This window comes from Micromys minutus, assembly GCF_963924665.1.
Source record: "Micromys minutus genome assembly, chromosome: 7".
NCBI lineage: Eukaryota > Metazoa > Chordata > Mammalia > Rodentia > Muridae > Micromys > Micromys minutus.
In genome coordinates, this window is record NC_137976.1 from 63,972,786 (window position 1) to 63,998,165 (window position 25,380).

General features: G+C 42.5%; 1 protein-coding gene across 2 annotated transcripts in view; it reads left to right on the plus strand.

Moving 5' to 3' along the window:
• Nucleotides 1–25,380, plus strand: part of FGF12 (fibroblast growth factor 12) — a gene marked incomplete at both ends in the record, with an annotated part of 359,536 nt that overhangs the window by 98,465 nt on the left and 235,691 nt on the right. Inside the window, one exon of one of the 2 annotated variants that reach the window (XM_080918843.1) lies at nucleotides 4,601–4,799. The exons of the other annotated variant lie outside the window; for it this stretch is intronic. Coding sequence (XP_080774969.1) covers nucleotides 4,601–4,799 — 199 coding nt within the window. Of the gene's footprint in view, nucleotides 1–4,600; nucleotides 4,800–25,380 lie in introns of those variants that run through there. 2 annotated transcript variants of the gene reach the window in all.

Below are 25,380 nucleotides of genomic sequence, written 5' to 3' on the forward strand. Positions count from 1 at the left end.
AATCCTTCTGATGTGTATTTGGCAACTTACTCCAAACTAAAACTTTTCCTACTCATGTCTTCAAAATTGGAAAGGGACGTTCTTCATCTATCCGCAGAAAGATAGCAGAACAATCAAGGTTTGTGTAGGTCTGAGGTAACACAACCATCATCAGGTTGATGTATCTTGTCATCCACAGATGAGAGCTATTGGATATATCCTGAGAAGTAGTGGGGAAGATTTTAACTCAGTGAACCATATAGCAAAGCTTTGAATTAATTAGTGAAAACCCAATTTACATCTCTCTCCTGAGTTCAACCTCCATGAACCCAGGACCTAGACATCTTTCCTCCCAGATTTCTGTATATCCGTTCTTTCTGCTGAGGTAGTTGAGTATATGAAGTGCTGATGAAACCTTTAAGGGCCAGACAGCTAAGATGTATCAACAGTAGCAGAGGCACAAGGTGAAAAAGTCAACTCTTTGCCTTTTCGTCGAAACTCAAACATCCCATTCTATTAGAGATCTAGGACTAGACCAATGTGCTTCTCAGAAACCTGGTGTTGATTAGTCTTTACCTGTCAAAGTTGATAACGAAGTTAAAGGTGTTTGTCAACTAGAAACAGCTGGTTTTTCGTCCCTTCTTCATCTTCTTCCCCAAATTTTCTTTGCTTCTACGTCTGTTCCCTTCTCTATTAGGCACCCTGACTTCCCACAGCCTATAATAAAGTAAAGTGTTGGGAAGAGATGCCTCCTCACAGTTCTGTTTGAGGGGAGAGGGAGACTGAGGAGTGCAATCAATGTTGAGCAATTCTTCAGAGCTATCTGTATGCGTTCCATGTATACAGTAAACAGCTATATATTGAGACTGAGAGAAGTTTTTAAGAATTTAGATGTACGTGCCTCCATCGTAGAGATTTCTGCTTCATATTCTCGGAGATTCTCATAGGGAATCCACATTTTAGAGCAAGCATCTCAGGTGAATCATACACATTCAAACACCTCCATCCACCCTTCCGTTTACTCTGCGTTTCCCTGCTTTCAAAACACTTACATATGTGTGTTCCGCTCTGAGCGGTAGATGGGAGCAATTATCGTCATTGTGGGGATGAAAGAGACCAAGTTGAGTTGCTTTCCTTAGGGCCTCATTATAAATTGTCCTCTTCTTCAGAGCTCTTGAGATTCTCCTTAGATGACCTTTGTTGTTGTTGTGGTGGTGGTTGTTGTTGTTGCTGTGGTTGTATATGTTCGGGTATTGATTTGCAAAAGACACCCCCCCCCCCCCAAGCAAGCCAGTACTATCCGTGCCCTCCTTGCTGAACAATGAGGCAAGTCTTCCTGTAGCCAAGGAAGGAATATAATTTTATTTGTGGAAATGGACACTTCCCTAATTGACTATGTTGCCAATTGATTTCAAGCAATCCCTTTAGTCTTGTCTGATGTACTCTGGAGTGCGCATCCTGTTCGCCTGCCTGTCTTGATCTACGTGGTTCAAATTCCAGGAATGAATCCACCATCTCCATCCAGACTAACTGAGTAGTTGCAAGGCCTGTGCTCTCCCCATTGGCCATTGGGAGTCCCCTCTCCTTAACTGTCGATCACACCAGCTCCTGTCTGCCAGTCTTTGCTTTGCCCAGCCAGTGGTGAGGAAGGCCAGACACCTGATCGCTGGGCACAATGTTAAGTTGTCGGACTCGCACACCTCTGTCCTTAGTTGCCTAGTGGATCTCAAATTTGTACCCACATTTAGACCTACACTTCTGGGGTCCCCTGAGTCTGGCCCCATTTTTCGCAGTCTGAAGGCTGGTATCTTCCTCAACCTCTTAGGAAATTTCTAGTACATTCCAGTATAGTCTCTGCTTGGAAATCACAGGGTGAAGAGAGTGTGGCGCTTTCTGAGGAGGAGTTGAAGAGGAAATGCCATGATGAGTGAGGGCCACTCCCAGACCATAGCTTGAACCAAGGAGGTAATGCAGGTTTCCAAAGTCTCTAAATGCTGTGCTTCCTTGGATGACCCCCCGTTTCTCTATCAGGAGCATGGCAAGCATTTCTGAAGACAAGAGTGCCCCCCCAATGCTTTATAGTTCACTGTCCTTGGTTGCAACACTGTAACCCCACCTCCAGGCAGGCTGCCCTCTCTAGGCATTCATTCAATCTCCTTTGTAGCTTTCCCAGACAATAGAAAGAAGGTCCCAAAGAGATGGGAACTCCGCTGCTCCAAAATTTGATGGCGGTGTGTGTGTGTGTGTGTGTGTGTGTGTGTGTGTGTGTGTGTCTGTGCGCGCTCGCGCGCGTGCACACATGCAATATGTGAGACCAGGAGGTCATTGCTACTTTATCCAGTGTGCACTTCCTTTCCGGAGAATGCTACAAGCTTCTGGTCACGGGCGAGGGCAGACTGCACCTCTGCTCCCTGCACCATCCTCTTCTCTGCTCACCCAGGGTCCTTCAACAAGCCCGTGGATGTGTGTTTTTTTTCTTGGGGGGTGGAAGGTGGGGTGGGGAGGGACCGGACACAGCAGACCCAGGCTGCAGTTCCCTCAGCCTGCCTCTGAGAATTTCTCATCCAAACCTCAATCACGTAGGATTGCGTAGAGAGGAGAAAAGGGGAGAGACAGAAGACAGAGAGGGGGGAGAAAGGTGTAGGGGGGAGGAAGGAGAGAGTCTGGGAGCAGTGGGCGCGAGAAAAGGGAGCAGGACCTAAGCGCCGCGCTTCCCAGCGCTCCGCAAGCCCAGCCCCCAATTCAGTCCCACCAGGAAAGCTTTCCAGCTCCTTAAGAGCCAGAGTAACTCTGACTGCTGCTTGATCCCCGTCCCACTCGCCTTTTTAGAGGCTCCTGTCGCCTCTGCCCGGAGTTTCCTGCGGAGCTAGAGCTTTGGGGGAGACAGCCCGCGGCGGCGCCCGGGAGCTGCTGCCCATGAATGGGACTCCGCCCTGAGCGCCCCCTCCCGGTCCGGGGAGGGCGGCAGGGGGGCGTCCCGCGGCGATCCCGCGGCTCCTAGCCGCCGCCGGCGCAGCAAGTTGGGCGAGTTGGTGGCCGCCGGCACCTGCCTCCAGTCCCCGGCCCCGGAGTCCGCGCCCGGCCCAGGGAACGCAGGTGGCACGGGAGGCCACCTCTCGCCGTTGCCCAGGGCGGCCTAGGGACCCTGCCTGCGCCCCGGCGCCAGACCATGGTGGGCAGCTGTGACCCAGAGCCGCAGCCGCCGCGAGCCGACGTCGCCCTCCACCAGCCCCCGCCCCACCCGAGCGGACGCGCGGGGGCTCGCAGCGCGCGGTCACTTCCTTCCACGGCTGGGATGGGCGGCGCGGGACCGAGCGAGCGGCCCAGTGGCGGCCGGGTAACCCCTATCTGAGCTGCCGCCGGGAGCTGCCGACCGCCGGGGCGTGCGAGCCTGGGGTCCCGAAGGCGCGGCGATGACCTGAACCCGAGCCCGCCAGGGCGCCCGTCCCTCGCTGCCCCAGCTCGCTCGGAGCCTGTGCGGAGACCGGCTCGGTGCGGCGGCTCGGGCGCACGGTGGCGGGGAGCTCCGGTGAAAGGCGTGTGGGCGCCGAGGACACCTTCGGCAGCTCTGCCTTTGGAGGGGCTTCTGTAAACTACTGAGTCATTCCAGATTTAGGATTTCCTAAATAATCACCAACTGTGCCCGTCTCGTGCCGGAACGCAGGCAGTGAGAGCGGGAGCGCCCGCTCTCGGGACCCCGCGGATCCCTGGGGTGCTTGGCCCTCGAGGATCTCCCTCCCTCCCGCTGTCCCTCCCCCCTTCCTCGTCTCCCGCTCTCTTTGCAGTGCTGCTGGAGGAGAGGCGCGCTCACCGCAGCTGGAAACAGCTGCCCCCAGCGCCACCCCCCGCACCCCCCTAACCCGAGTCTGGTTAATTGCTCCCAGTTTTCGCCTCTTGGAATTCTAGAACTGGGGAGGCCGGCCCTCGGAGAACCGCAGCCGGTGCGATGCATTTCGTAGACCTCACCCAGCTGGGACGGACCTCCTAATCTTCAGAACCGCGGGCCACAGGGAGTTAAATTGCTGCCTTCCTCTTCTCTGTCGCGGTTGGTGGTTCGTTTTCTAAAGGAACGTTTTATTCACTTTTTACTATATATATTTTTTAAGCCGGGGGCACGCTTCTAGCCTCGGTCCAGACTCTGCCTTGTAAACGGGTTTCTATGTATATATGTGTAGGTATACTTTGGACACCTTACAACGCTTGCGCCTCTCCAACCGGGGCACAGCTTGTTATTTTGGACATCTTTTTCCCCCTCTCCACTTGGTACCCTGAACGCAGTGTGACCAAACTCCCCACTACCCTTTGGACGTGGATCGCCTTGGGGTGCAAGTTTGGGGTACTAACGTCTACTTCGCAAGAAGGCCTGGGACCGCCCCACCCCTGTCGCCAGTGGTTGGGGAAGTTTACATCCGGATTTTCACACGTTTTGTTGCCACACTGCCCAGACTCTGACTAACCTTGTGGGCTCCAGGTTTTCGATACTGCAACCTCCTCAAATATTAGCACTGCCTCCCGGCGCCTGTCCTATTCCTCCAGGCCCCCGAGGTCCTGCCCTCATCCCGGCTGAGCAGGAACCCGAGGGCTCAGTGGAGCCCGGGGCCTCGGCCCGCGCTGAGCAGCTATGGCTGCAGCGATAGCCAGCTCCTTGATCCGGCAGAAGCGGCAGGCGAGGGAGTCCAACAGCGACCGGGTGTCTGCCTCCAAGCGCCGCTCCAGCCCCAGCAAAGACGGGCGCTCCCTGTGCGAGAGGCACGTCCTCGGGGTGTTCAGCAAAGTGCGCTTCTGCAGCGGCCGCAAGAGGCCAGTGAGGCGGAGACCAGGTCAGTAGCTGTCAAAACCAGTGGGCTCCCCAGAGGCTGACGACCCCATCCTCTTTCTTCAAAGCTTCTGGGAGTTGCTCATGGGAAAGAATTCCTTTCTTCCATGCTGGCCCACCTTCTTTCAACAAACCTGTGTCAGTTAAGAGCTTGTCCCATATTCGGGAAAACACTTTCTGCTTTCATCAACCGTCAGTCTGACTAGTATGAGGGTCACTTGTGTAGATGCCTCTGGGTTCCATAATCTGGTAAAGCCATGGGAAGCAGTGTCTAGTTGGTTTGATTGCTCGTTCATCCATGCATCCATTCCATCCATCCATGCAGCCATCCATCCATTCTTCTACCCCTCCATCCACCTACAAAGTAATCGTACTACCTACAGAGAATATGAAAGCAAATAAAGTTCTTTATATTCCTCATAACCACATAAGACAGATGATTATGAATTATAGTAGATACCAGATGAACTTAATATTCTTTTGATTTGCTCTGCCTCTAACAAGCACGTGGGATTTTGCCTTTCAAGACATCCCAATTTCTCAATTTTTTTTTTTTTTTTTTTTTTTTTTTGTTCTCACATGTTCATCCACTTCTTTCTGCATAGGGTCCCTTTCCTATTCTTCCAACCAGTTGATAGTTACCATGGACTCCTCTTAAAAAGTTTTCTACCCAGTTACTATTCTCTCTCTGCACTCTCTGGGAACAAACTGCAGATATCACGTTGGCTTAATGTCTCAAAAGCTATAGTGTGCAGAGAGAGAACAGTAAGAGAAACTGGGCACCTTCAGTGTCAAGGTGACAGTTCCCAGCATAAGCTGGGATGCTGTTGTACACCTTGGGAGAACAAAAGAAAATCATCTCCAAAGTCCTTGCTTTCCTCAAGTCCTTTATCCACTGGGTGTGGTTGGGAGTCACTTGCAATCTGTGGATATTCTCAGTTCTGGTGGCTGAAGGAAGGATGGACTAAGGAGGGAGTCTCTCCTGAGATGAGTTGATTACCTTAAGCCTGTTAGCAACCCAACTCTGCTGTTCTCTTGAGTTCTACACACTGAAGACTATAGGGTTAGATTCAGTGGGACTCAGAATAAGTTAACAATTTTGAGCATAAGCCTTGGGAGGAAGGTGCTTTGCTTTATTTTTCTTTAACTTCTCATGGCATTAGACACATTAGTGACTCTCTCTGTGGCTCATTTTTATAGTCTCTGATTGCTACAAAGCGGTGGATTCCAGGAGTAAACAAAACTGATGTTGATCTGGATTCAGAAGCTGTTGAAGTCTTTCCTTTTTTACACCCAGTTAATACAGCCTTTTGGTCTGGTAAAGTGAAGACCGAAGCTAAAGCAGAATTATCTCAGCTTACTGACTATTTCTTTTCAAGGGGCAATATAAATCCTTCATTTGGTTGAACGAGATCCTTTGGAACCTTCCTCTCAGGGCTTATGTTGTCCACAAGGGACTCCAAGAAGCCAAACCCACAGTGACTCATATACCCAGTCCTTGGAGGAGTTGTTACACTGTGGTTGGGATAGTTTTGTGATATTTATGCAGTAATCCCACTCAGCCTTCTCAGATAATAAGACAATAAAAGTATTAAGTTGGTCATAACTCTGAATGGGTGAGATAAATTCATACATGTTTGTGAAAGTTGATTTGCAGATAAACAGTTTACATGACTTCAGTTTTGCTCTGGAAGGAGGAATTGTGTTTTGTCTCCTGAGGCCATTCCATTAGTGTCTTAGATGATAGGGGATTCTCTCAGTTTATGGTTTCCTTTGGTGTTTATTCAATGCGCTTCTCTTGTTCACACACTCAGTGTTCATCTTGAGAATCCTAAATGGTCATTTCCTTTAGTTAAAGTGTCACATGATGACCAAACCAGAAAGGCAGTAGGAATTGCTAAGGGATTCCTACTACAAAGACACCAAGAGTAAATTTATACATGGAAAGGCTTCAGTCGGCTTCCAATCCTTACTTAATTCTGAAGAACAGGGTTGAGAGGCATGGAGAAGCTTTTAGCGAAGATGATAGCTATGCCATTAATGTTATTAACAAAGCCAAATAATTAATCTGTTTACTGTTGTCAGCAACCATGATTCACATAGCATGAGATGAGGGTATTTATAGAGAGATAGCACCTTCCACATTTCATTTCCCCAGAGGATTCTTTAGTGGATTGAGGGGAAGTTGCTCAACACCAAAAAGAGGTGATCTGTTTCCTGTTTTGTAAGTACTTTGATCTTATAGTCATTTAGTAGTTGAATTATTTTTCAAAACCATTCATGTTCCAAGCCTTAGCCTTCGGAGGTACAAACTGAGCCATAATTGGGAACGGGATGAAGGGGAATAACTTGCTTTAGTAAGGGATTTCCACTCTGAGTTTCCTCCCCTGAGACATACACTCCAGCCATCAGATTTTCTAGGAGAGTTCCACCGAGGCAGTGAAGCCGAACTAGATATGTAAGGGGAAAGGCCTTGGTTGTGGTGGTTCTGACTTCAGGGCAGAGTCTCTTAGATCACTGGGTTCTAGAGTCTTATAAACACAGCATGAATCTCAGAATCCCCACAGTATAAAGTTCTGTTTCCCAAAGCACAGAAATACAAAATAAACCCAAGGGAACTGGCAAGGAAGCAGGCCGTACCAGGGTCATGGAGCACACCTGTGTTTCAAGCGTGCCATCTCTGGGTCACAGTGTGCTGGTGCATTCTGGGATTTCGCAGCAGAACCTCCATTTGAAGAGGCAAGAAACACAAGGACCACAGCCAGCATGTGGCTTATCTGTATATTACGCAACTGAAGTTTGTCAAAATTGGGACTGGAAGTAGATTCACCCCGCCCCCCCTGCTTGATTTGTTTGCTGTATAACAGGGGGGAAGAGTAGCGGGAGAGGTGGGTGTCAGCTGTCAACTGATGGAAATAGTTTTGTATTTTTCAGCTTTTTGAGATTGGAAGTGCTGGAGGGGTTATCTATATTATTTTACAATTATAACGCTTAGTGTAGAAGGAGGTACTCTTACCAAAGCTCTGAAATTACCATAAACAATTGCCAGCCTGCATCTCGGGAGCAGAAGTGAGTAAAAGCCCTGTAACTTGCCCGGGTCTTGTTAACATCTTAGTCACTGTGTACCTTCTTTGAAAATGAACTATTGGAGACCCTGAACTGACATCCTGTCTGAAGCTATTGAACCATGAAAAAGCCTTTTGAACATTTCTGTTCGCTCACTTTCTAGTAGAGAAGTGGGATCTTCATTATCTGAGGCATTCCTTTTGTGTGGAGTACCTGTCTGAGCCAGACTGGCTTTATTGTTTACTTAAAGGGAGGTAGTATTTAATTGACTGCGCTCTGCCATTGTGTCCGCCCATGTACATGTGTCATTATGTCCGACGTTTGTCTTACTTTCAGTCTCAGATATTTACCTGTGACTCCATAGTCACTTCGAGCAGCCCCCATTGAGACAAGAAATGGAGTTCGAGAATTGCTGGTGAAAACTTGCTGTCGGATTGGACAAGGTGCTTGGGAGGCATGCAGGGTCAGTCTTGGTTTGCAATGAGAGGCTCTCTGTAATGTGCAGAGTAACTAAAGAGGCCTAAAACCTGTGCAATTTAAGTCACATCAGTGAGTTTTGCTGTTGCTAATGCCTCTCTGTATAATTTCGTCCCTTGCCTTAAACTATTAAGCAAAATCACCAGTGAGGAAAATTCCCTCATCTTGAATACATGGAACTGTTTTCCTAATGGAAGCACTCTGCTTTCTCCATCATTTCCGTTTTTAGAATAATGTAGTATGATCCCGTCCACAATAAAACAAACCGGAGAAGCGATTGTAATTTTAACGAGTTTTGTTAATTTTTTTCCATATTTTTCTGAGCCTTTGTTTCTCTCATAAAATTATAGCTGTTTATAATATTTCACTGTTCTTCCAGCTCCCTTTGGCAGATGTTTAAAATAGTATGTAACAGCATACTCATTCAACATGTTACTATCAAACTTGCCAAAACGTCTAAAAATATCCTTTCATGTGAAAGAAGAAAGTGTCACACACACACACACACACACAGGCACACACACACAGACAAAAGAACCTTTAAGAAGAAATATGTACCCAAAGGTGGAAGAATGCTTATTTTGGGGGTTTACTGAAGGGAAAGTAGATATTTACAGATTGAGGAACCTATGGTCTGACACTTGAGATTTTACATTTATAGTAAATACCTGTATTGCATCCTTTCTTTCCCATGGCCTATGTCTGAAATACAAAATTAGTCTAATCACAAGATGCTTGATTTGATGCTTGTTAAAGAAAAAAAAAAAACAAACAAACAAAAAGCATATCACTACCCAGCCACAAACTCCAGGGAGACAGATTTTTGTTTTAGTAAATATCTTATAGTGTAAAGTGGTGTGTGGTGATTCTCTAAAACCCACTTCTATACAGCAGAGCATTCTCAGCAGCCGTGGATACCCTCAGTGTAAGGACACTGTACAAGAGTAGCTTCTGTGATCTCTTGATTTCTTTCATCCCACAGAGATCTCATCAAGTCCTAACACAGGATTAAGCCTTTAAAGTTTTAATGAAGTTGATATTCTTGAACAGAATTAGGAAAAACAATTTGCAGGAAATGAGGCAGCCTCTGTAGTTGAGAAAGCACTAAGGAATATTTTTAGATCTTTAGAAACAAGGGTTTCGTCTCATAAATCTGGAGTTTTAGAAATGCTCTTAGGCTCGATAGCACAGTGCTGTATTGTTCTATTTCTGGTGAACATGTTTTTGTGCGTTTATGCTCCCATGCCAGTGTGAATCATAATCGATTGCTTTTGCCTGTTCCTCCGGTTCTTCATCTTTAGGGTTGCTTGCTATTGCTTTGTCCCTTTGGGGTTATTACAGACTTTATGAGACATTCCAGCACAGCCTTCTTAGACAGGTGACTATCCTTACTGTACCTCTTTTGCCTAATGGCTTGCGCCTGGATCTATGGAACTTTTCCAGGAGAAGAAATACCATGTCCACAGAGCTCAGCTTCCAAAGCCATTGCCCAGGAGCCTGTGAGAAGCTGGGTCTTTTTGGTCAAATACCTTTAAAATAACCAGCTCTGATAAACTTTTGTATTCGTTTAGCCGAGACAGGATCTGACTATGTCGTTCTGGCTGGCCTCAAACTCATAGAAACCTGCCTGCCTCTGCCTTCCTAGTGTGGGAACTAAAGTGTGTACCAGCATTCCTAACACTGTAGTAAACACTCTAGTAAACTACTAATGACCTGTTCAACTTTGACATAGCTTCATTCTAACCCTCTCAGCTCTCCGCCATTGTAGAAAACAGCACACTACACTCAATGAACCAGAAAGATGGGTTTTAGCTACTGTAATCAGAAAATGACTAAGTCATCAGTCAGCCTTATTGTTTTTTTTTTTTTTTTTTTTTTTTTTTTTTATCTGCTACCCCACTGGGTTAAGAGGCTCTGGTTCTGAATATCTTAATTGTTTTAAGGTTGGAAAATTACTGTGGGAAGGAACCTTAGTAAGAGACCAAGAAGAGTAGAGTGTGTATGTGTGACTTCTGTGCTCTGTGCCCTGTGAGTGATCTAAAGTCCCCAAGGAAGATGGTGAAGTGGAAAAGCTGACAGGGATCTTCTGTGCTGAGGAGGCATCCCAAGGCTGTCTTGCTCTGGGCCAGGTTCCTGGCTGGGATTCCCTTTGCTTGTCGGGAGCCTCAGAGACATCAACTCATGCCTCTGGGAGCAGTAGAGGATGCAGAGGGAGACTCAGGCACCCAGTGGGCAGACCTTCTTGAGTGTAAACATAAACACTTGCTTGAGAAGTTTCTCAGATGGTTTCTACAGTTGTGTAGCTAATGCAGAGTTCAGTAGAGCCCTGCAGGATTATTTACGGAAGTCTTTTTCTTTCTCCTTCTTCATTAAGGTTACCATTTAACTGGCTGCAGCACAGCCATTAACAAAGTGACCCCGAGGAGTGACACCCCAGTGTGAATTCTGGCCATGTCATTTTTAGGAACCTGAAGTACGCTTATTAATCCAGCCGGAGTCTCAGTTTCCCAATTGTAAGATGGAGATATTTTCTCTAGCGTTTAATCACGTCACAGCCTGTTTCCAGAAGGATTAGCCAAGTAGAGTTCTAAAAGACAAGGCAAATAAAAAGGGGCAGAAGTCTGAAAGCACTGGAGGCAGAGAGCAAATGGAGAGTCAGTGATCCCGGAGATGGTGGTGTAGGAAACACTGCAAGGCCCGCCTGGCTCTACAAGGTCGTGAAAACCCAGCCAAGCCCGTGGGATCTGCATTTTAGCAGGGCGTTCTGGTCTTGGAGAATCAAATGGACAGACACATCCTGAGTGGAAGCAAAGAAATAGGAAGGACTCGAGTCTAGGCCAGCAGTCATCAGAAAGTACTGGGAGAAGAATTCTAGGGGTGTCTTCAAAAGTCTCCCAGTCCGTTAAGGAAAAGATTTGCTAATGCACCAAGCCACATGTTTTTTTTTTTTTTTTTTTTTCCTCTCTCATCTTTGATTGTGTCATGGATGTTCCCATGGTTTCCTCAAGGGACTTCTGGATAAGTAGCCAATCATATGACACCCTACTGCCACTACCATGTGTTAGAGTAAGGCCAGAGTATCTTGATAGACTTTCAACTGTAGCAATATACAGAGAGAAACTGAGCTCAGCTGGGGTTTGAGGATTGAGGTACCTCTGTTAGAGAGTGAGTTCCAAAATGCTTACAAGTTACACTTTTCACTGACAATTAAAAAAAAATATCGTTACATAAGTGAGTTTGGCCTAACCTCATTGGTCTATACTGAGTAAAAAACATTGACAAGGTGTCCTTTGTAATGGCTACCTGTTTGTTGTTTGTCATTAATCAGTGGGTTTATATGACCCTCAGACTCCTAGCTTCTAGCCATAGGTACATAATGCCTCTAATTGGAGTTCAAATATGTATAGTTTTTTAGTTTTGTTTTTATTTTTAAGTATTTCTTTTAAGTGGATGTGGATGGCACAGGTGTGTGTGTGAAGTTTACCACATACGTGTCGGAGCCCATGGAGGTCAGAAGATGACTTGGATCCATGGGAACTGGAGTTAATGAGGGTGATTGTGAGCCACAGTATGGGTGCTTGGGACCAAGCTTTGGCCTTTGGTAAGAGCAGAAACTGCTCTCTTGACTACTGAGTCTTCTCTCCAGCCTACTCAGGGAAGACTAGGTTCCCCCTTCCCACATTAAGATAGCAAAGCCCTGAAAGTCAGGGTCTCTAACCTTGTAGTACTAGTTAGAGTCTGGATTTGAAATTGTTTTTTCGTAATCTAGACTTCACTGTGCTCTGTAAGTGCTGGAACTCAACCTTGGCTTTGTCTTTGAAAGCCAGAAGCAAAGCTAAAGACCTGCTTGCTTAGAAAGACATTAACTTTGCTCTTTTCTCTACAGGAGAAAAACCACTCATTACTGGAGCCGTAAACCACAAGTCTTCTCCCTGCTTATTAAAAAGGACATAACTTATTTGCTAGGGTGCTGTTTTGTGCCCACCTTGTCTTAATTACCTGTGATTTGCTAGCAGAGATAACTTTGTCCAAAATAACAGCCTTTATTTGTTCTGATTTCAGTTTGGGTCTATTCTGTCTCATTGAGGATTTGGAATGAAACCTTATGTGCTGTAGTGTCTGCTGTGTTTTGTAAGCTAAGGCCAAATGAGATGGAAATAAAGCATTGAGGAGATTCACTAGAGAAACCCTGGCATCTTATCATAGTTACCAGGAGGGAAAATAGATGGAAATAGGTGGAAAAGTTTTTAATTTTATTGAGTATGTCACTTAAGCCTTGTATTTTAATTCAGGGAATCCAGGTGATGAGCCAGATAATCTTACAGTGGCCTCAGATCAGAATCTACTTACCCAATAGAAGAGCAAGGAGTAAAACTTAAATACCCGGACTCAGGTTCATGTACAAGTTGCCTGATTAGAATAGGAGTTGATTTCATTTGAGAGAAAATATGATCGGCTGTTCCACACACACAGTGTCGATTCAATGATGTCATGTTTTTAAAAAGAACACAAAAAGTCACCCTAGGGAGTTGGAAAAAAGCATTCTTTGTCCAAATAACAATAAAAAAATGTTGAGAGGTAAAGAGAGACTCCATGTCTAAGGAAACCCAAGTCTCCTCTGGACAGAAATAGAACTGTTGTCATGTTTTGTTGTTCAAGAGGACTGAACTGGATCTTTGCCATCAGTGTGAAATGTGAAGAAGTGGAAAATGGTATGAGGGTGATCGTCCTGATTCCTGTACATCCAGGAAAGGAAGCAGCGCTGATAACCATATTTTCACAGGACATTTCTCTGAGAGGTTCTTCCACGGTAAAGTAGAAAGAACTGCCAATTGTTTACCTTTTGGCCTCCCCTGTCCTTTCTTAGAGGGTTCTAATCTGTTATATTCTGTAGCTTTGGCTCAGAAAAGGAGTTGACAGGCATGTGTGTCCCAATCTGCCTCCACATCCAACAGCTTGCTGCTGGCTTCCCTTGAGTGATGGGTATATTTTCTGAGGCCTGAAGAGCAGCAGATATTCCCTTATTGGATTCCATGCAGGGATCTGAAATTCTGACAGAAACCTCTACTTGGAAATGTCAACATACTTAGAATGTTTGCCTCAGGTTATGATATATCCATCAGATCCTTGAGGATGCCCAAGACTTGGGATGTCTACCTAGCCGGGTATAGGATTTAAAGATTTTGTGCCTAAAATTGTAAAATGCTGAATATGATTTCAGTTAGCAAGTCATCTCATTAGAGAGGCATGGGTAAGTTAACAAATACAAATGAGAAAGGGCAAAGAAAGAATTGAAATTCACCTAAACGCTATGCTTCCCTGAAATACCACAGATATCTCTGGTGCCATTGCTTGATGCTGGTAATGAAGTATATGTACTTGTTAGGGGGAACTGTTACTGAAGATGATAATCAAGTTACTTGCCCGGCACCCGATGAGTTTCTTTGTGCCATGTATTTGAGAAGAGTAATATAGAAGTAACAAGAATGTCCTTTCTAGCAGGGGATATATAATTCATTAAGTCTGGCTGGATATGGGGAATCCCTGTTGCTAAGTTCTACTTTCATCATGATCTGTTAGGAAGTTTCTTCTTGAATACTGTTTAAGCCAAAGTTTCTATTCCTGCACCAACATCAGCACGAAGAAGCAAGTTGGGGAGCAAAGTGTTTATTCAGCTCACACTTCCACATGCTGTTCATCACCAAAGAAAGTCAGGGCTGGAACTCAAGCAGGTCAGGAAGCAGGAGCTGATGCAGAGGCCATAGAGTGATGTTACTAACTGGCTTGCTTCCCCAGCCTTGCTGAGACTGCTGTTTTATAGAACCCAGGTCTACCAGCTCAGGGATGGCACCACCCACAATGGGCTTGGCCCTCCCCACCTGATCTAATTGAGAAAATGCCTTACAGCTGGATCTCATGGAAGCATTTCCTCAGCTGAGGCTCCTTTCTCTGTAATAACTCCAGCTTGTGTCACGTTGACACAAAACCAGCCAGTACAAATACCTATAATTTAAGTCATTATTTAATGTATGGAATCTCTTCTTTAAAAATACGTGCCTAGGCGAGCATACAGCTTCATCAGTGCATTATCAAGTCCTTCTCCACCTTTGCCATGAGCCTCTTTAGCCAACGGCATCTTCTTCACTCTCATGAAACATGTTTTTGTCATCTGCCTGTTTCAGTCCTTCAGCTTGCAGCTGCTTGTTACATCTGTGGAGGCACAGTTAACCTCTCTATTCATCTTTTATTTACCCAGACACCTCTTTCTTGCTTTTATCCACCCTGCTGTAGCACTGCCATTATTCCAAACTCAGTTCAACTCCCATCTCTATGCCAGATCTTCTGAGTTCCTCCCAGGTGGAATGAATCACTTCCTGCCAGGCTTTGTACCTGTCTTATTTGCAGCTCATTCTGTCTTATGTGGTAATTATTGCAGGAGTATTGCCTCTGCCTCTGGAGTGTGAGTTCCTGGATGGCAAGAACTCTACTGCAGCCAACTTTCTCCTTAGTAGGTGGTCAGAAAAACCTTTTCAAAACAAAAGTAACTCTCTTAATGTCAGATGTGCTCATAGGATTAGTACTAGTTCAATTTTAAGAAGAAATTTTCATAAGCAGAAAAATTGTGATCATGATAGAAAAACGAGCATTTTAGCCTAGTATTAATTTTTCTTCCTTTAATATGAAAATGGCAAGATATCGTTGATATATTCTTAATTGATATGTAGCTAATAAATAAATGCTTAGAGCCCCATGTCTACCCTTCTTCTTCAATATAACCTTAGTGACTCTTCACTTCATTCATACTTACCTGTTTCTGTCACACTTCCTTTTTTACGAAGAGTAACTATTTTGGGAGGAGGCAGTGTCTTTGGGGGATACAGAAGGAACGTCTTTATACTGTTTTATGTGTTTGACCCAGGAATTGAGGGACTACTAATGTATCCAGTTTAGAAAAAGGCCCATCTTAATTTTGTCTGGCTTTGGTTTCTTAATGTTGGGTTAATGAGGAATAGCCTTTGTTATTGATTTCAAATTTCATCATGTCTGGTCCTTACATTTATATTTGAGACCAGCCAGTTATTTTGGTGCTAAATACTCCTGAGGAAAAACAGTCACTGTGGACTCACTTTACTGGGTGAAACCATATGTGGTGGGGGAATAAAATATTGATTAGTACTAATTAAAAACTGTCAATGATTTATTCCATCTTTGGCTTTCTTCCCATCTGCTCTTGGCTTTTTAAAGCCATTGATATGCCACGACCTTCTGTATTCATTTCATTGCCTGTGGAAATGTGAATGGGGGGTTTTGATTCCATCTTAAGTCGCAGCAGTGAGAATGAGCCCTGTGGACCTCCTCCTTCATCTTCTGCAATTCTCAGTTAGAGTAAAGGGGATTCTGAGATTCAGCTTTATCATCCTGGATGTGTATTTCTGCTTCCTCTAGTTTGCTTATCTGCTACTGTGATAAAATGTTAACCCAAACCAATTTGCTATGGGAGGGTTTATTTCAGTTAACATTTTGTAGCTCATCAAAAAGGGGACGCCAAAGCAGGAACTTGGAGGCAGAAACTGAAGCAGAAACTAGGAAGGAATTCATGCTTGTTCACTTGTTCCCTAGTTTCTGCTAAATTAGCTTTATTATACAACTCAGGATCCACTGCCTAGGGATGGTATCACTCATGGTGGGCGGGACCTTCCAATAGCAATCAATAACTAAGAAAAGGCCTTAAGTATATCACCACAGAATAACATGATCAGGGGAGTCCTCCATTTGAAACTCTATGAGCTCACTCTGGGCTAGGTCTATCTGTAGCTAACTAGGAGAATACTCTGGGGATTCTAAGATATCTCTGTATTACCTCTAAGAAAATAGTTTGGCAATAGATTAGATATAAAGTCTTATGGGAGGTTCTATGTATATTAAGTGGAATGGCAAAATTTAGCAAGTATGTTAATTGCTTTCTTACCTATATTCTTTCTTAGCCACATTATTATAATTTATTATGTAATAGTTACTTTTTGGAAAATTTTCTTTTGTGATTCACACACTCAGTGCTCATCCTGAATGGACAGACAGACTCAGTTAGATCACAAAACTGTAATGATAAAAAAGAAGCAGTTTTTGTTTTTCTGGAGAATGCAGTAATTTATTTACCAGTAAAAGCTCAACGAGATGTTAAGGGTAAAGAAGACATGAATGGAACCATCAGTGCAACAGAGTAAAAAATTTTCTGAATAAGCCTGTGTATAATGTTACGTTTCTATAAAAATGCTTGGTTATTTTTTCAGGGTCTGGTGGTGGGGAGCTATGTGTGTGCCCAGATTAGAGTCACAGTTTGCCAGGCATTCTTGCCTGCCATGATGTGGGGGTTCTGGAGATTGGCTCAGGTACCGATGCTTGGTGTTAAGTACCCCACGTGCCGAACACTGTCACCCACTCAAGGAATATCATATTTTAGACAGGTTCCAATTAGACATTGGAAATATGGCAACGTAGACGATCCCATTCAGAATGGAAAATAGTGGAGTGAAAAAAACCATTCCTTAATTATCAAGGTTCAAGGCTTCCCAGGCCTTGGGATCTCTACTGAGGCACATTTTTTTTTTCACCACAAGTTAAGGAAAGAAAGGACATTTAAATACTCTACATCAAGCCTGGCACCCTCTGAGTTTCATCATATCTAGTATTTTAGACAGTTGGCAAAAATTAATTGTGCCTCTCTATGAGAGGATTTAGAAATGAAGATTTTTAATTAAAACAAGGCTGACAGTGATATTTAGTTTTTGCGTTTATGTACGCTACCCTTACTCGGCTCTTCCTGGAAGCATAACTGGTGACTGGCATTTGAACTTTTCCTTCTTCTGAGCCACTGACCATGCTGTGCTCCATGAAAACAAGTTGAGCCTAATGTCTGAACTTGAAGTCTAGCTCAAGTCTAGAAAGTAAGTCTAACCATTCCTCGAGAAGTGCTCTTCTTGTTTGAGAAGGGACTGCCATGGTATTATGAGGTAGAGGCTGCTTCACAGTATGCATCAAATATACGAAATATTTTGGAAAATAATTTGTATGATTCCTGTGTGGATGCCAGAGTGAATGTAGGACTAGGTTTGCATCACTTGGTGACTGACTGATTGTCTGATGAGATCATAGCGCCCATCAATGTAACATGGCTATTATTATTTTGTAATAAAAGACAACCCATAACATATTACTTGGCATATAGATGTCATGGGACATGTATTTGTTGAATAAATAATCTTGAAAATGGCACAGGCCTAATAAAACTAGACAAATCCAAGTAGCCCTGGAGGAGAGGATACTCAAGGATGCTCTGCAGAATCTTCAACTGTGCTGCTGTTCTTTGAGAAATTAGAGGTAAACTCTTCTAATCAAGTTTTTTTTTCATACATAGATGCAATTCAAAGGAAGACTATCTGGCGTTAATGTGGCTATAATGTTAGAGATATGACTGAATTTAAAGGACATCTGAGAGAGAGTGGGAGAGGGAGGGATGGGGGGAGAAAGAAGAGAGAGATATAGAGAGAAAGGCAGAGGGGGGAGAGGGAGAAAAATGAGATATCCCTGTTTTTCCAGTCTGAGAATTAGGATACCTACCTTAAACTAGGATATGAATTATTTGAGTTTGAATTGTATATAGAAGTTGCATTGACCTTGATTACCCACCAGTATATAAAGTTATAAAGTTCCCAGTTTAACAAATCATTATGGAGGGTTTCTTTTCTATTTTTTTCTTTTCTTTTCTTATTTTTTTTTTCTTTTTGCAGGGTACCAAATACAGTAATCCATACTTGGTCTGATAACCCCAAAATATCTTCAGTTGGGACTAGCATTTAGAATTTGTATGATGCCTTCAGGAGATCACTCTTTTTCTCCATGCGGTAATATTTGGTTAGCTGTCTCTGCCACTGCTGTTTATAATGTGGTTTGAGAAGAGAACTTTATAATTTCACAGTAGGGATTTAATTATTTTTTAATGTTAGCCAAACTCTTTGGATTTTCATAAGAGGCATTCTAAATTAGGTCTCCAGTTAGTCTAGACCTCATCTGAATTGATTCTGGTACAGGTAGAATTCACAGCGTGGGAGCTATGTTCTTGAAGCCCTTACTGTGTTTAGTTTTTTTTTTTTTTCTTCAAGAGTTCTCAGCACAGCATTGTTCACAATGTACTTTGCAGTTGGTGAATTAATGTAAAGCAGAGATGCAAAGATACGTGTGTTCTGTTAATTCCCAAGTGGTAGCTTTCTTTGTCTTCCTTGGGGTTCTGCAAACGCCTATTCATCAGTCAGACCCACTTGTCAGGAAGTTCCTCACCTTCTCTAAGTTACTTTGAGAATCACTTACTACAGCTCTTGTGGCTCTTTATGTTATTTCATTTTCAGGGTTTTTGAAGTTCTTGACAGTGGTCTATGAAACCTGGGTTGTCTTTGTGAATATTAATATTTGTTGAATAATAGCCTTGTCAAACATATTTCCTGATTTTGTCTTCTATGGTTTCTCTTGACATTAGCTCACTTGTTTCCTGTCTACTTCTGATTAATATCAAAGTCTGAGCTCCTTATACAAATTTACTATACCCCATATTACTTTTTATAGTTTTTCCCTAGCCACTCAGATACAGCTTCCCTCAGTTTGAAATCATAATCTTTCTCCAGGTCCCAATCTACTTTGTGTTTTCAGTTACCTTTTTAATGAATGACACTAGCAAACTTGTCATTTTCTGTCACTGAATCCTTTTGTCTAATACCTTGGGAATTTCGCTTTTCCCAACCCACCTGCCTATTCCCCTCCCCCTCTCCGTGGGTCTTGCTCTTCAGCCTCTTACTCTTTTGCTCATTCAGCAAGTACTAAGGGCTTTCTAGAGAGCACAGGGGATGGTGAGGTGATTCAAGTAGTCATTATATCATGGTTGACAACCTTTGATCCATATTATAAACATGTTTTTTATGTTTTTTTGTAAATACATGAGTTCTGTATTTACAGCATTTCTACCCATTACCTTTTCTCACTCAAACTTTTTCCTCTTCCCCTGACTTTCTTTTAAATTTATGCCTGCCTCTTAATTGAGATTATATTTCCAGCTAATTGATTACTATATTATCTATACCATCTATATCTGTCTATTCATCCACCCACCTACCTACCTGTCTATAAATACAGACTAACACCCATATACATAAACACATGCACTTAACCTTCTGAGACCTCTTCGTGTAACTTCTATGTGTATATGTTTAGGGATGACCATTTTGGGTTTGGATAACCTATAAGAAAGCTTATTCCTTGAGATGATTGACTTCCTTCCTTCCTTCCTTCCTTCCTTTCTCTTATCAGCTTGTAGCTCTTGATTTATGTTAGGTTTTTTCCATCCAGGGTCGAGTGTCAACACATATTGTCACTATATAGGTCACCTTTAGATGATCATAGCATTGTGTATCTCTTGTGTATCTCTCGGTCATATATAGAAGACACTGTTTCAGAGCAGAAATCCTCGTCCTCTGATTCTTACAGTCTACCCTGCCCACTGTTCTGTGAGGTTCCCTGAGGCTTAGGTATAGCATCACAGCATAGCCATATTGTAGATATATCAATTAGGGAAGGGCACTATTATGGTCGATTGGTCTCTAGATTTTGACCACTTGTGGATTTTTATGATAGTCTTCCTTTTTGCTACAAAAGAAGCTTTTTTGGATGAGAGATAAGAACTAAACTTACCTGTGAATATGTGGATATATATTTGAGTGTAGCTGGGAATTATAATGGTCGGATAATCTGGTAGTGACAGGTTGTTTTCTAGGGTCCATAAGCTCCCAGGCAAGGAGAACTAGATAGGTGTAGGTTCTAGGCATACATTCCTTCCTATCGAAAAACCCAAAACGCTGAAACTACTAGAGGAAAACATGTGGTACCCTACAAAACAGGCATAGGAAAGGGGTTCCAGAATAGAACTCGAATTCTTGAAGATTTCAGGTCAGTAGTTGACAGATGGGACCTCATAAAACTAGAAAGCTTCTCTATAACATAGGGAGCAGAGACGGGAGAGAATCTTTGCGAGATATAAAATGGATACAGGATTAATATGCAGAATATACCAAGGACTCAAAGAAACAAGATTAAAAAATAAAACACGAGCTGTGAATTTAAACAGATAGTTCTCAAAGGAAAATATTAAAATGACTAGGAAATACCTTTAAAAGTGCTCAGTATCCTTCGCAGTTAAAGGAATGCCAACTGGAATTTTCTTGAGTGTTTGTCATATCCAAGTCAGCACAGCTAAAGTCAAGAATGCAGATGACAGCAAATGATGGGTAATACGTGGGGGCAGGAGACCCGGATTTGCTGTGTGTGAGACTGTGAACTGGTGCAGCCCCTATGGAGATCAATGTGGAGCAGTTTCAAAAGCTACAATTCAGTGCCATCATATGACCTACTTACCTCGCACTTCTCACTTCCCTTGTCAGAGTTTAGGGGCTTGTTATGACTTAGAGAATTGTTAAACCCTCTATTTGATGTGACTTCTCTTTTAATTATCTGATCATAATTTTCAAAAAGCGTATTTAATACCACATTCATCTCCTATAAAAAATGGCACAAAGACCCCTGGCTCCTTACCATGGCTTTAGATTCCCTGAGCTTTTGTCTCACCCAATCTCTTTGCCTTTTCTCTAGTCTGTTTAAACCACAGCTTCTACACTGCTGGTGTGACATTTGAGCCAGACCGGCAAAGGTAAGAATTTTAACACAGAAGCAAATATCGGTGGTAGATACAGGAGCAACTAAACAAGCTGTAAAGAAACCTTGTAGCTGCATATCCTAGCATTTCCCCAAACTCAGAAATACATGACATAATAGAAGAAAGGGCTTTTCCTCGGCTCCCCTTTTGATATTTCCCACTGGTTTTCAGTCAAAGCAGCTGCTTTCAATGTGGTCTAATTTAGGAAAATTGAACTCGGTAGATTGGAGCGCTTTTCATAAATGCGTACGGCAGAAGCTCTGAGTCAGCCTTCGGCAAGTTCTGCCTTGAGATACCTGGGTTATTGCAGGGCCTTTCTTCATTTCGAGTTAAGTGTCTACACTTCAAAAGTAGAAGTTTGGAACATGACATTTAAATAAAGGAAGTTCTTTTGACAGCCCAGTCACTGTGGATGATGCGTTTGATCAGAAATAATATTATCTTACAATTTGTTCTTGGGTTGAGTCTTGAGCTATCATCTGGTCTTAATTGTTCCTTGCACCTGATACCTCTGGTGGAGAAACATTCATAGAAATTATGCATTCAGAGAAAAGGGGAATTTCACTGAATAATTCGGAAATAATTATACAGGAAATAAGGTTATAAAAGTGATTTTCAATAGAATCAATGTGGAATCAATCAACGTTTTGTTGCTTTTGACTTTACATTGCAACACTAAAGGCTGGAAATGCTTGGATTCCTTTCAAAATCCAGAAAAGAAGGGAGGATGCTCACTTTGGAAAGGTAGCATCTTGATATATGCAGTAGCCTGGAACATTCCCTGGAAGAATAGGTCATTCCTGCTTCTCTCAGGTCTTGGGGGGATATCATGAGCACATGTGCTCCTTGGGTCTTTTCCCAAGTGTCTTCCATTCAAACAGCGTTTAATGCAAGATTCTCTCAAATATTACTATCGAGAAGTTAGTGATAACATTTGCCACTGGTTTGTAGGTGCTAAGTTAGACATGGAGGTTTTGACTCATTTTGTTTTTATTCTGTTTCATATTTTTTTAAAAAGAGTCTCTTTCTTTCAAAATATTTAGAAGTTGAAACAGTTTCTGTAACACTCTTCAGCATACCTTCAAATGGCAATATTACCTAAAGTTCTCTGTTTTACTTCTATGCACGTTTTATTCCCGCTTCGAGTTCCAGTTGTTAGTGTTTTACAGTCATGTGATTCTGGCTTGCGCTCTGTCCTCTTAGGCTGACACCTCTGGGGCATGATTCACTTCTGGTTTCCCAACTGCAATGTGTTTGTGCCTCTGGTGAAGTATCTGGTTCACCATTGTACATGTGTAAATAATTAATTGATAAAGTACAGGGCTGTGAGATGGCTCAGTGGTTATGGGCACTAGTGGTTCAGATGATTCAGGTTCAAGTCCCAGCACCTGCATAGTAGCTCACAACCCTTCAAGATCTGACACTCACATTGACATGCATGCTGGTAAAACAAAACAAAACAAAACAAAACAAAAAAACCCCAAAAAACCAAAAAACAAAAAAGAAAAAACAATGTACATTAAAATAAGGATGAATACTTTTTAAAAAAAAGATAAAAAAACAAATACAACATCCCCCTACTCTAATATACACCGGTGTCTGTACTCCAGCCATTAAATAAAATGTAATGTGAATTTTAGTGCCTTCACACTGTGATTTGTTTATGATAGTTGCTATCTCAGATGTTGATTTGGGTTGTTTTGCTTTTGTTTGTTTCCATGAGCATGAATTTACATACGCATGATTGCATAAAGTAACAAAAAAACAGCTAAAATTGTACTTTGAAGAATTACACTCAATTTTATTACTTTACTTATTAATAACTATTCCAGTCCAAGAAATAAAGAAAACAAAAAAAAATATACATATATTTACTAACAAGAAGACTTTGACTGTTTCCATGTTTCGTTTTGTTTTGCGTGTACTTTATGCTTATTGTAACTATTGGGTTTTCAATGCATACTGTCGGGCCCTTGAAAAAAATCAAGTACTGACTAAAAAAATATATTCACATGGTTTTATGTAAAAATTATTTTAATGTCTGAAAAAACAGTACTGACAAAAAAGTATAATTTTAAGCAAAAAATGTTTAAAATCTGTACATTTATCTTTGTTTTGTAAAATAAAGTCGTTTAAAAAAAATAACTATTCCAATTCCTTAAAAATTACAATTAGGCATAAAATATATTTTCAAAAGGATTATCGACAATTACTTATGAAAACCTGACTTTCTTAATTAGTATATTAATAACTCATGTCACCTCTTTTAACCCAAAAGAATATAACTTTGCATGCCCAGTTTCCTAGTCAGATATTCAGACATACTCTTGGTTTATGTCTTCAAATTCCAAGCTTCTGTATAATCTGATTGATCTTACGTTTGTCACATCTATTCTGTGACATCACTGAAGGGCTAACTAGGAGACTCCATTTCAGCTCTTCCTTCAAGAATTATTATAAAGTATTGAATAGATTATTCACCGTGGTCCCATCGGCAGGCAGGCCAGGGCATGCCAGTATTTATTGATGCTAATGAGAACTGATTAGGATTTATTCTAGGATTTGCAGGGCAGCAGTAAGCACACAGGAAACAGGAGCATCATGAACATTTCCTAGTTCTCTTCCATGATTGCAATACAGATCCTGCTGCCGCTGTTCCTTCTCCTATTCCCGTTGTTTTTGATGAGGTCATCTACAGTGATATTGATATTCAGTTTAAGGAAGCACAGATTGTACAGCACTGTATAATAGGCAGAGTCTTTAATACTCCTCTTATTCTCAGCATTTTGACCTGTAAAGAGGCTTTTCATTAACTGTGCCCAGTGCAGGAAACAGTAAACATAAATATGTGGAAGACAGATTGCTAGCACATCTCTTTAACAAAATCATGGTAGTAGGTTTACACAGAGGGCTTGTGACCTTCCCTGCTAGGGGCTTTTGACCAAATTCATAGCACCAAGTGAAGTGTCAGGTAACTCACAGTACTTGTGGAATGGGCCCCAAAATAAATCAAGAAGGATTGGTTACCCCCTTAACAGTAACACTGCTATTGTGCCAATAGGCATATCTCGCCTGGTAGGTCACTATTGGAGCATACAGGATCTACTCCTGGATGGGACTGCTGTTTAATTTTATTCCACAGTGCTTGGATGGTCTCATCTGGCATTACTGAAGTTAGCAATCAGGAGGGAAACTTAGTTTCATTCCGACTTCACTCATTCATGTCTTTCAAGCTTCATTTCTTGCCACCTAAGTGTGTACTGTCTTCATCGGTTGTCATCCCTGTACAGTTCTGGTGGCACCTGTCAGCAATGACAGTAGCCGGTATTATTTTTGTGGTTCTCTGGTCACTCCCTGACCAACAACTCAGAAGGAAGTATCCCACCCCCACTAGACTTTTATTTAATACCTATGGCTTTAGGGAACCACATTATTTGAATATGGTGCCTTCCTTCATGTTATTTAGTTTTATATTCTTATTAGCTTATCATAGAAGGCTTTGACACAGCTTTTTCCTAACTGCGCCTTTATGACCCCTTCTCTTTCTTTTTCTCCCTCTCCTCTGTCTCACTTCTGCTCAAACCTTTTCCACTTCAGAAATCGCCAGTTGATTTTCAGATCACAGGTCTTCTACTGTCCTCCTGTGATGGAGGCATAGCTTAAGAGGAGATTTTGGTAGTTAATGGTGGCTGGGGAAGGGGCAGTTCTAGCTTAACTGGTTTGCTGCATCTACCCTAGTAGATAATCCCCTGGTGCTCATTCATAAGCTTATGCAAGCACCTCATTCAAAGTCATCAGGTTCCTTCCCACAGAAGAGATGAACATAGGAGGGGGCTTTTTAGGGAAAAAAAAAAGCATTAGTGGGAATTGGGGTGGGATAGAAGAAGATAAGGGGGATGGATACTATAAAATATGCACATGTATAAAGGTATGAAAGGACCAGTAAAAATAGTAATTAAAAAAGGGACTCTGATAAGTCCAAGTAATCAATATGGATAAGGAAAACAATTTTCAAGTGGGAAGACTAAACTTTTAAGAGATCTATTTCATCTTAATTTTTCGAATGTTTCTTTATCTCTTTCTGTGTATACATGTGAGTGCAGGTGCCCAAGGAGGGCACAGGCGTGAGATGCCCTTGGAATTGGAGTTGACAGGTGGTTGTGAGCTGCCCAACATTGATGTTGGGAACTGGACTGGAATTGCTCAAGAGCAGTACATGCTTTTAACCATGGAGCCATCTCTTCTTCCCCAAAACAAAGCATTTTATTTAATATAGTAGTTAATTATC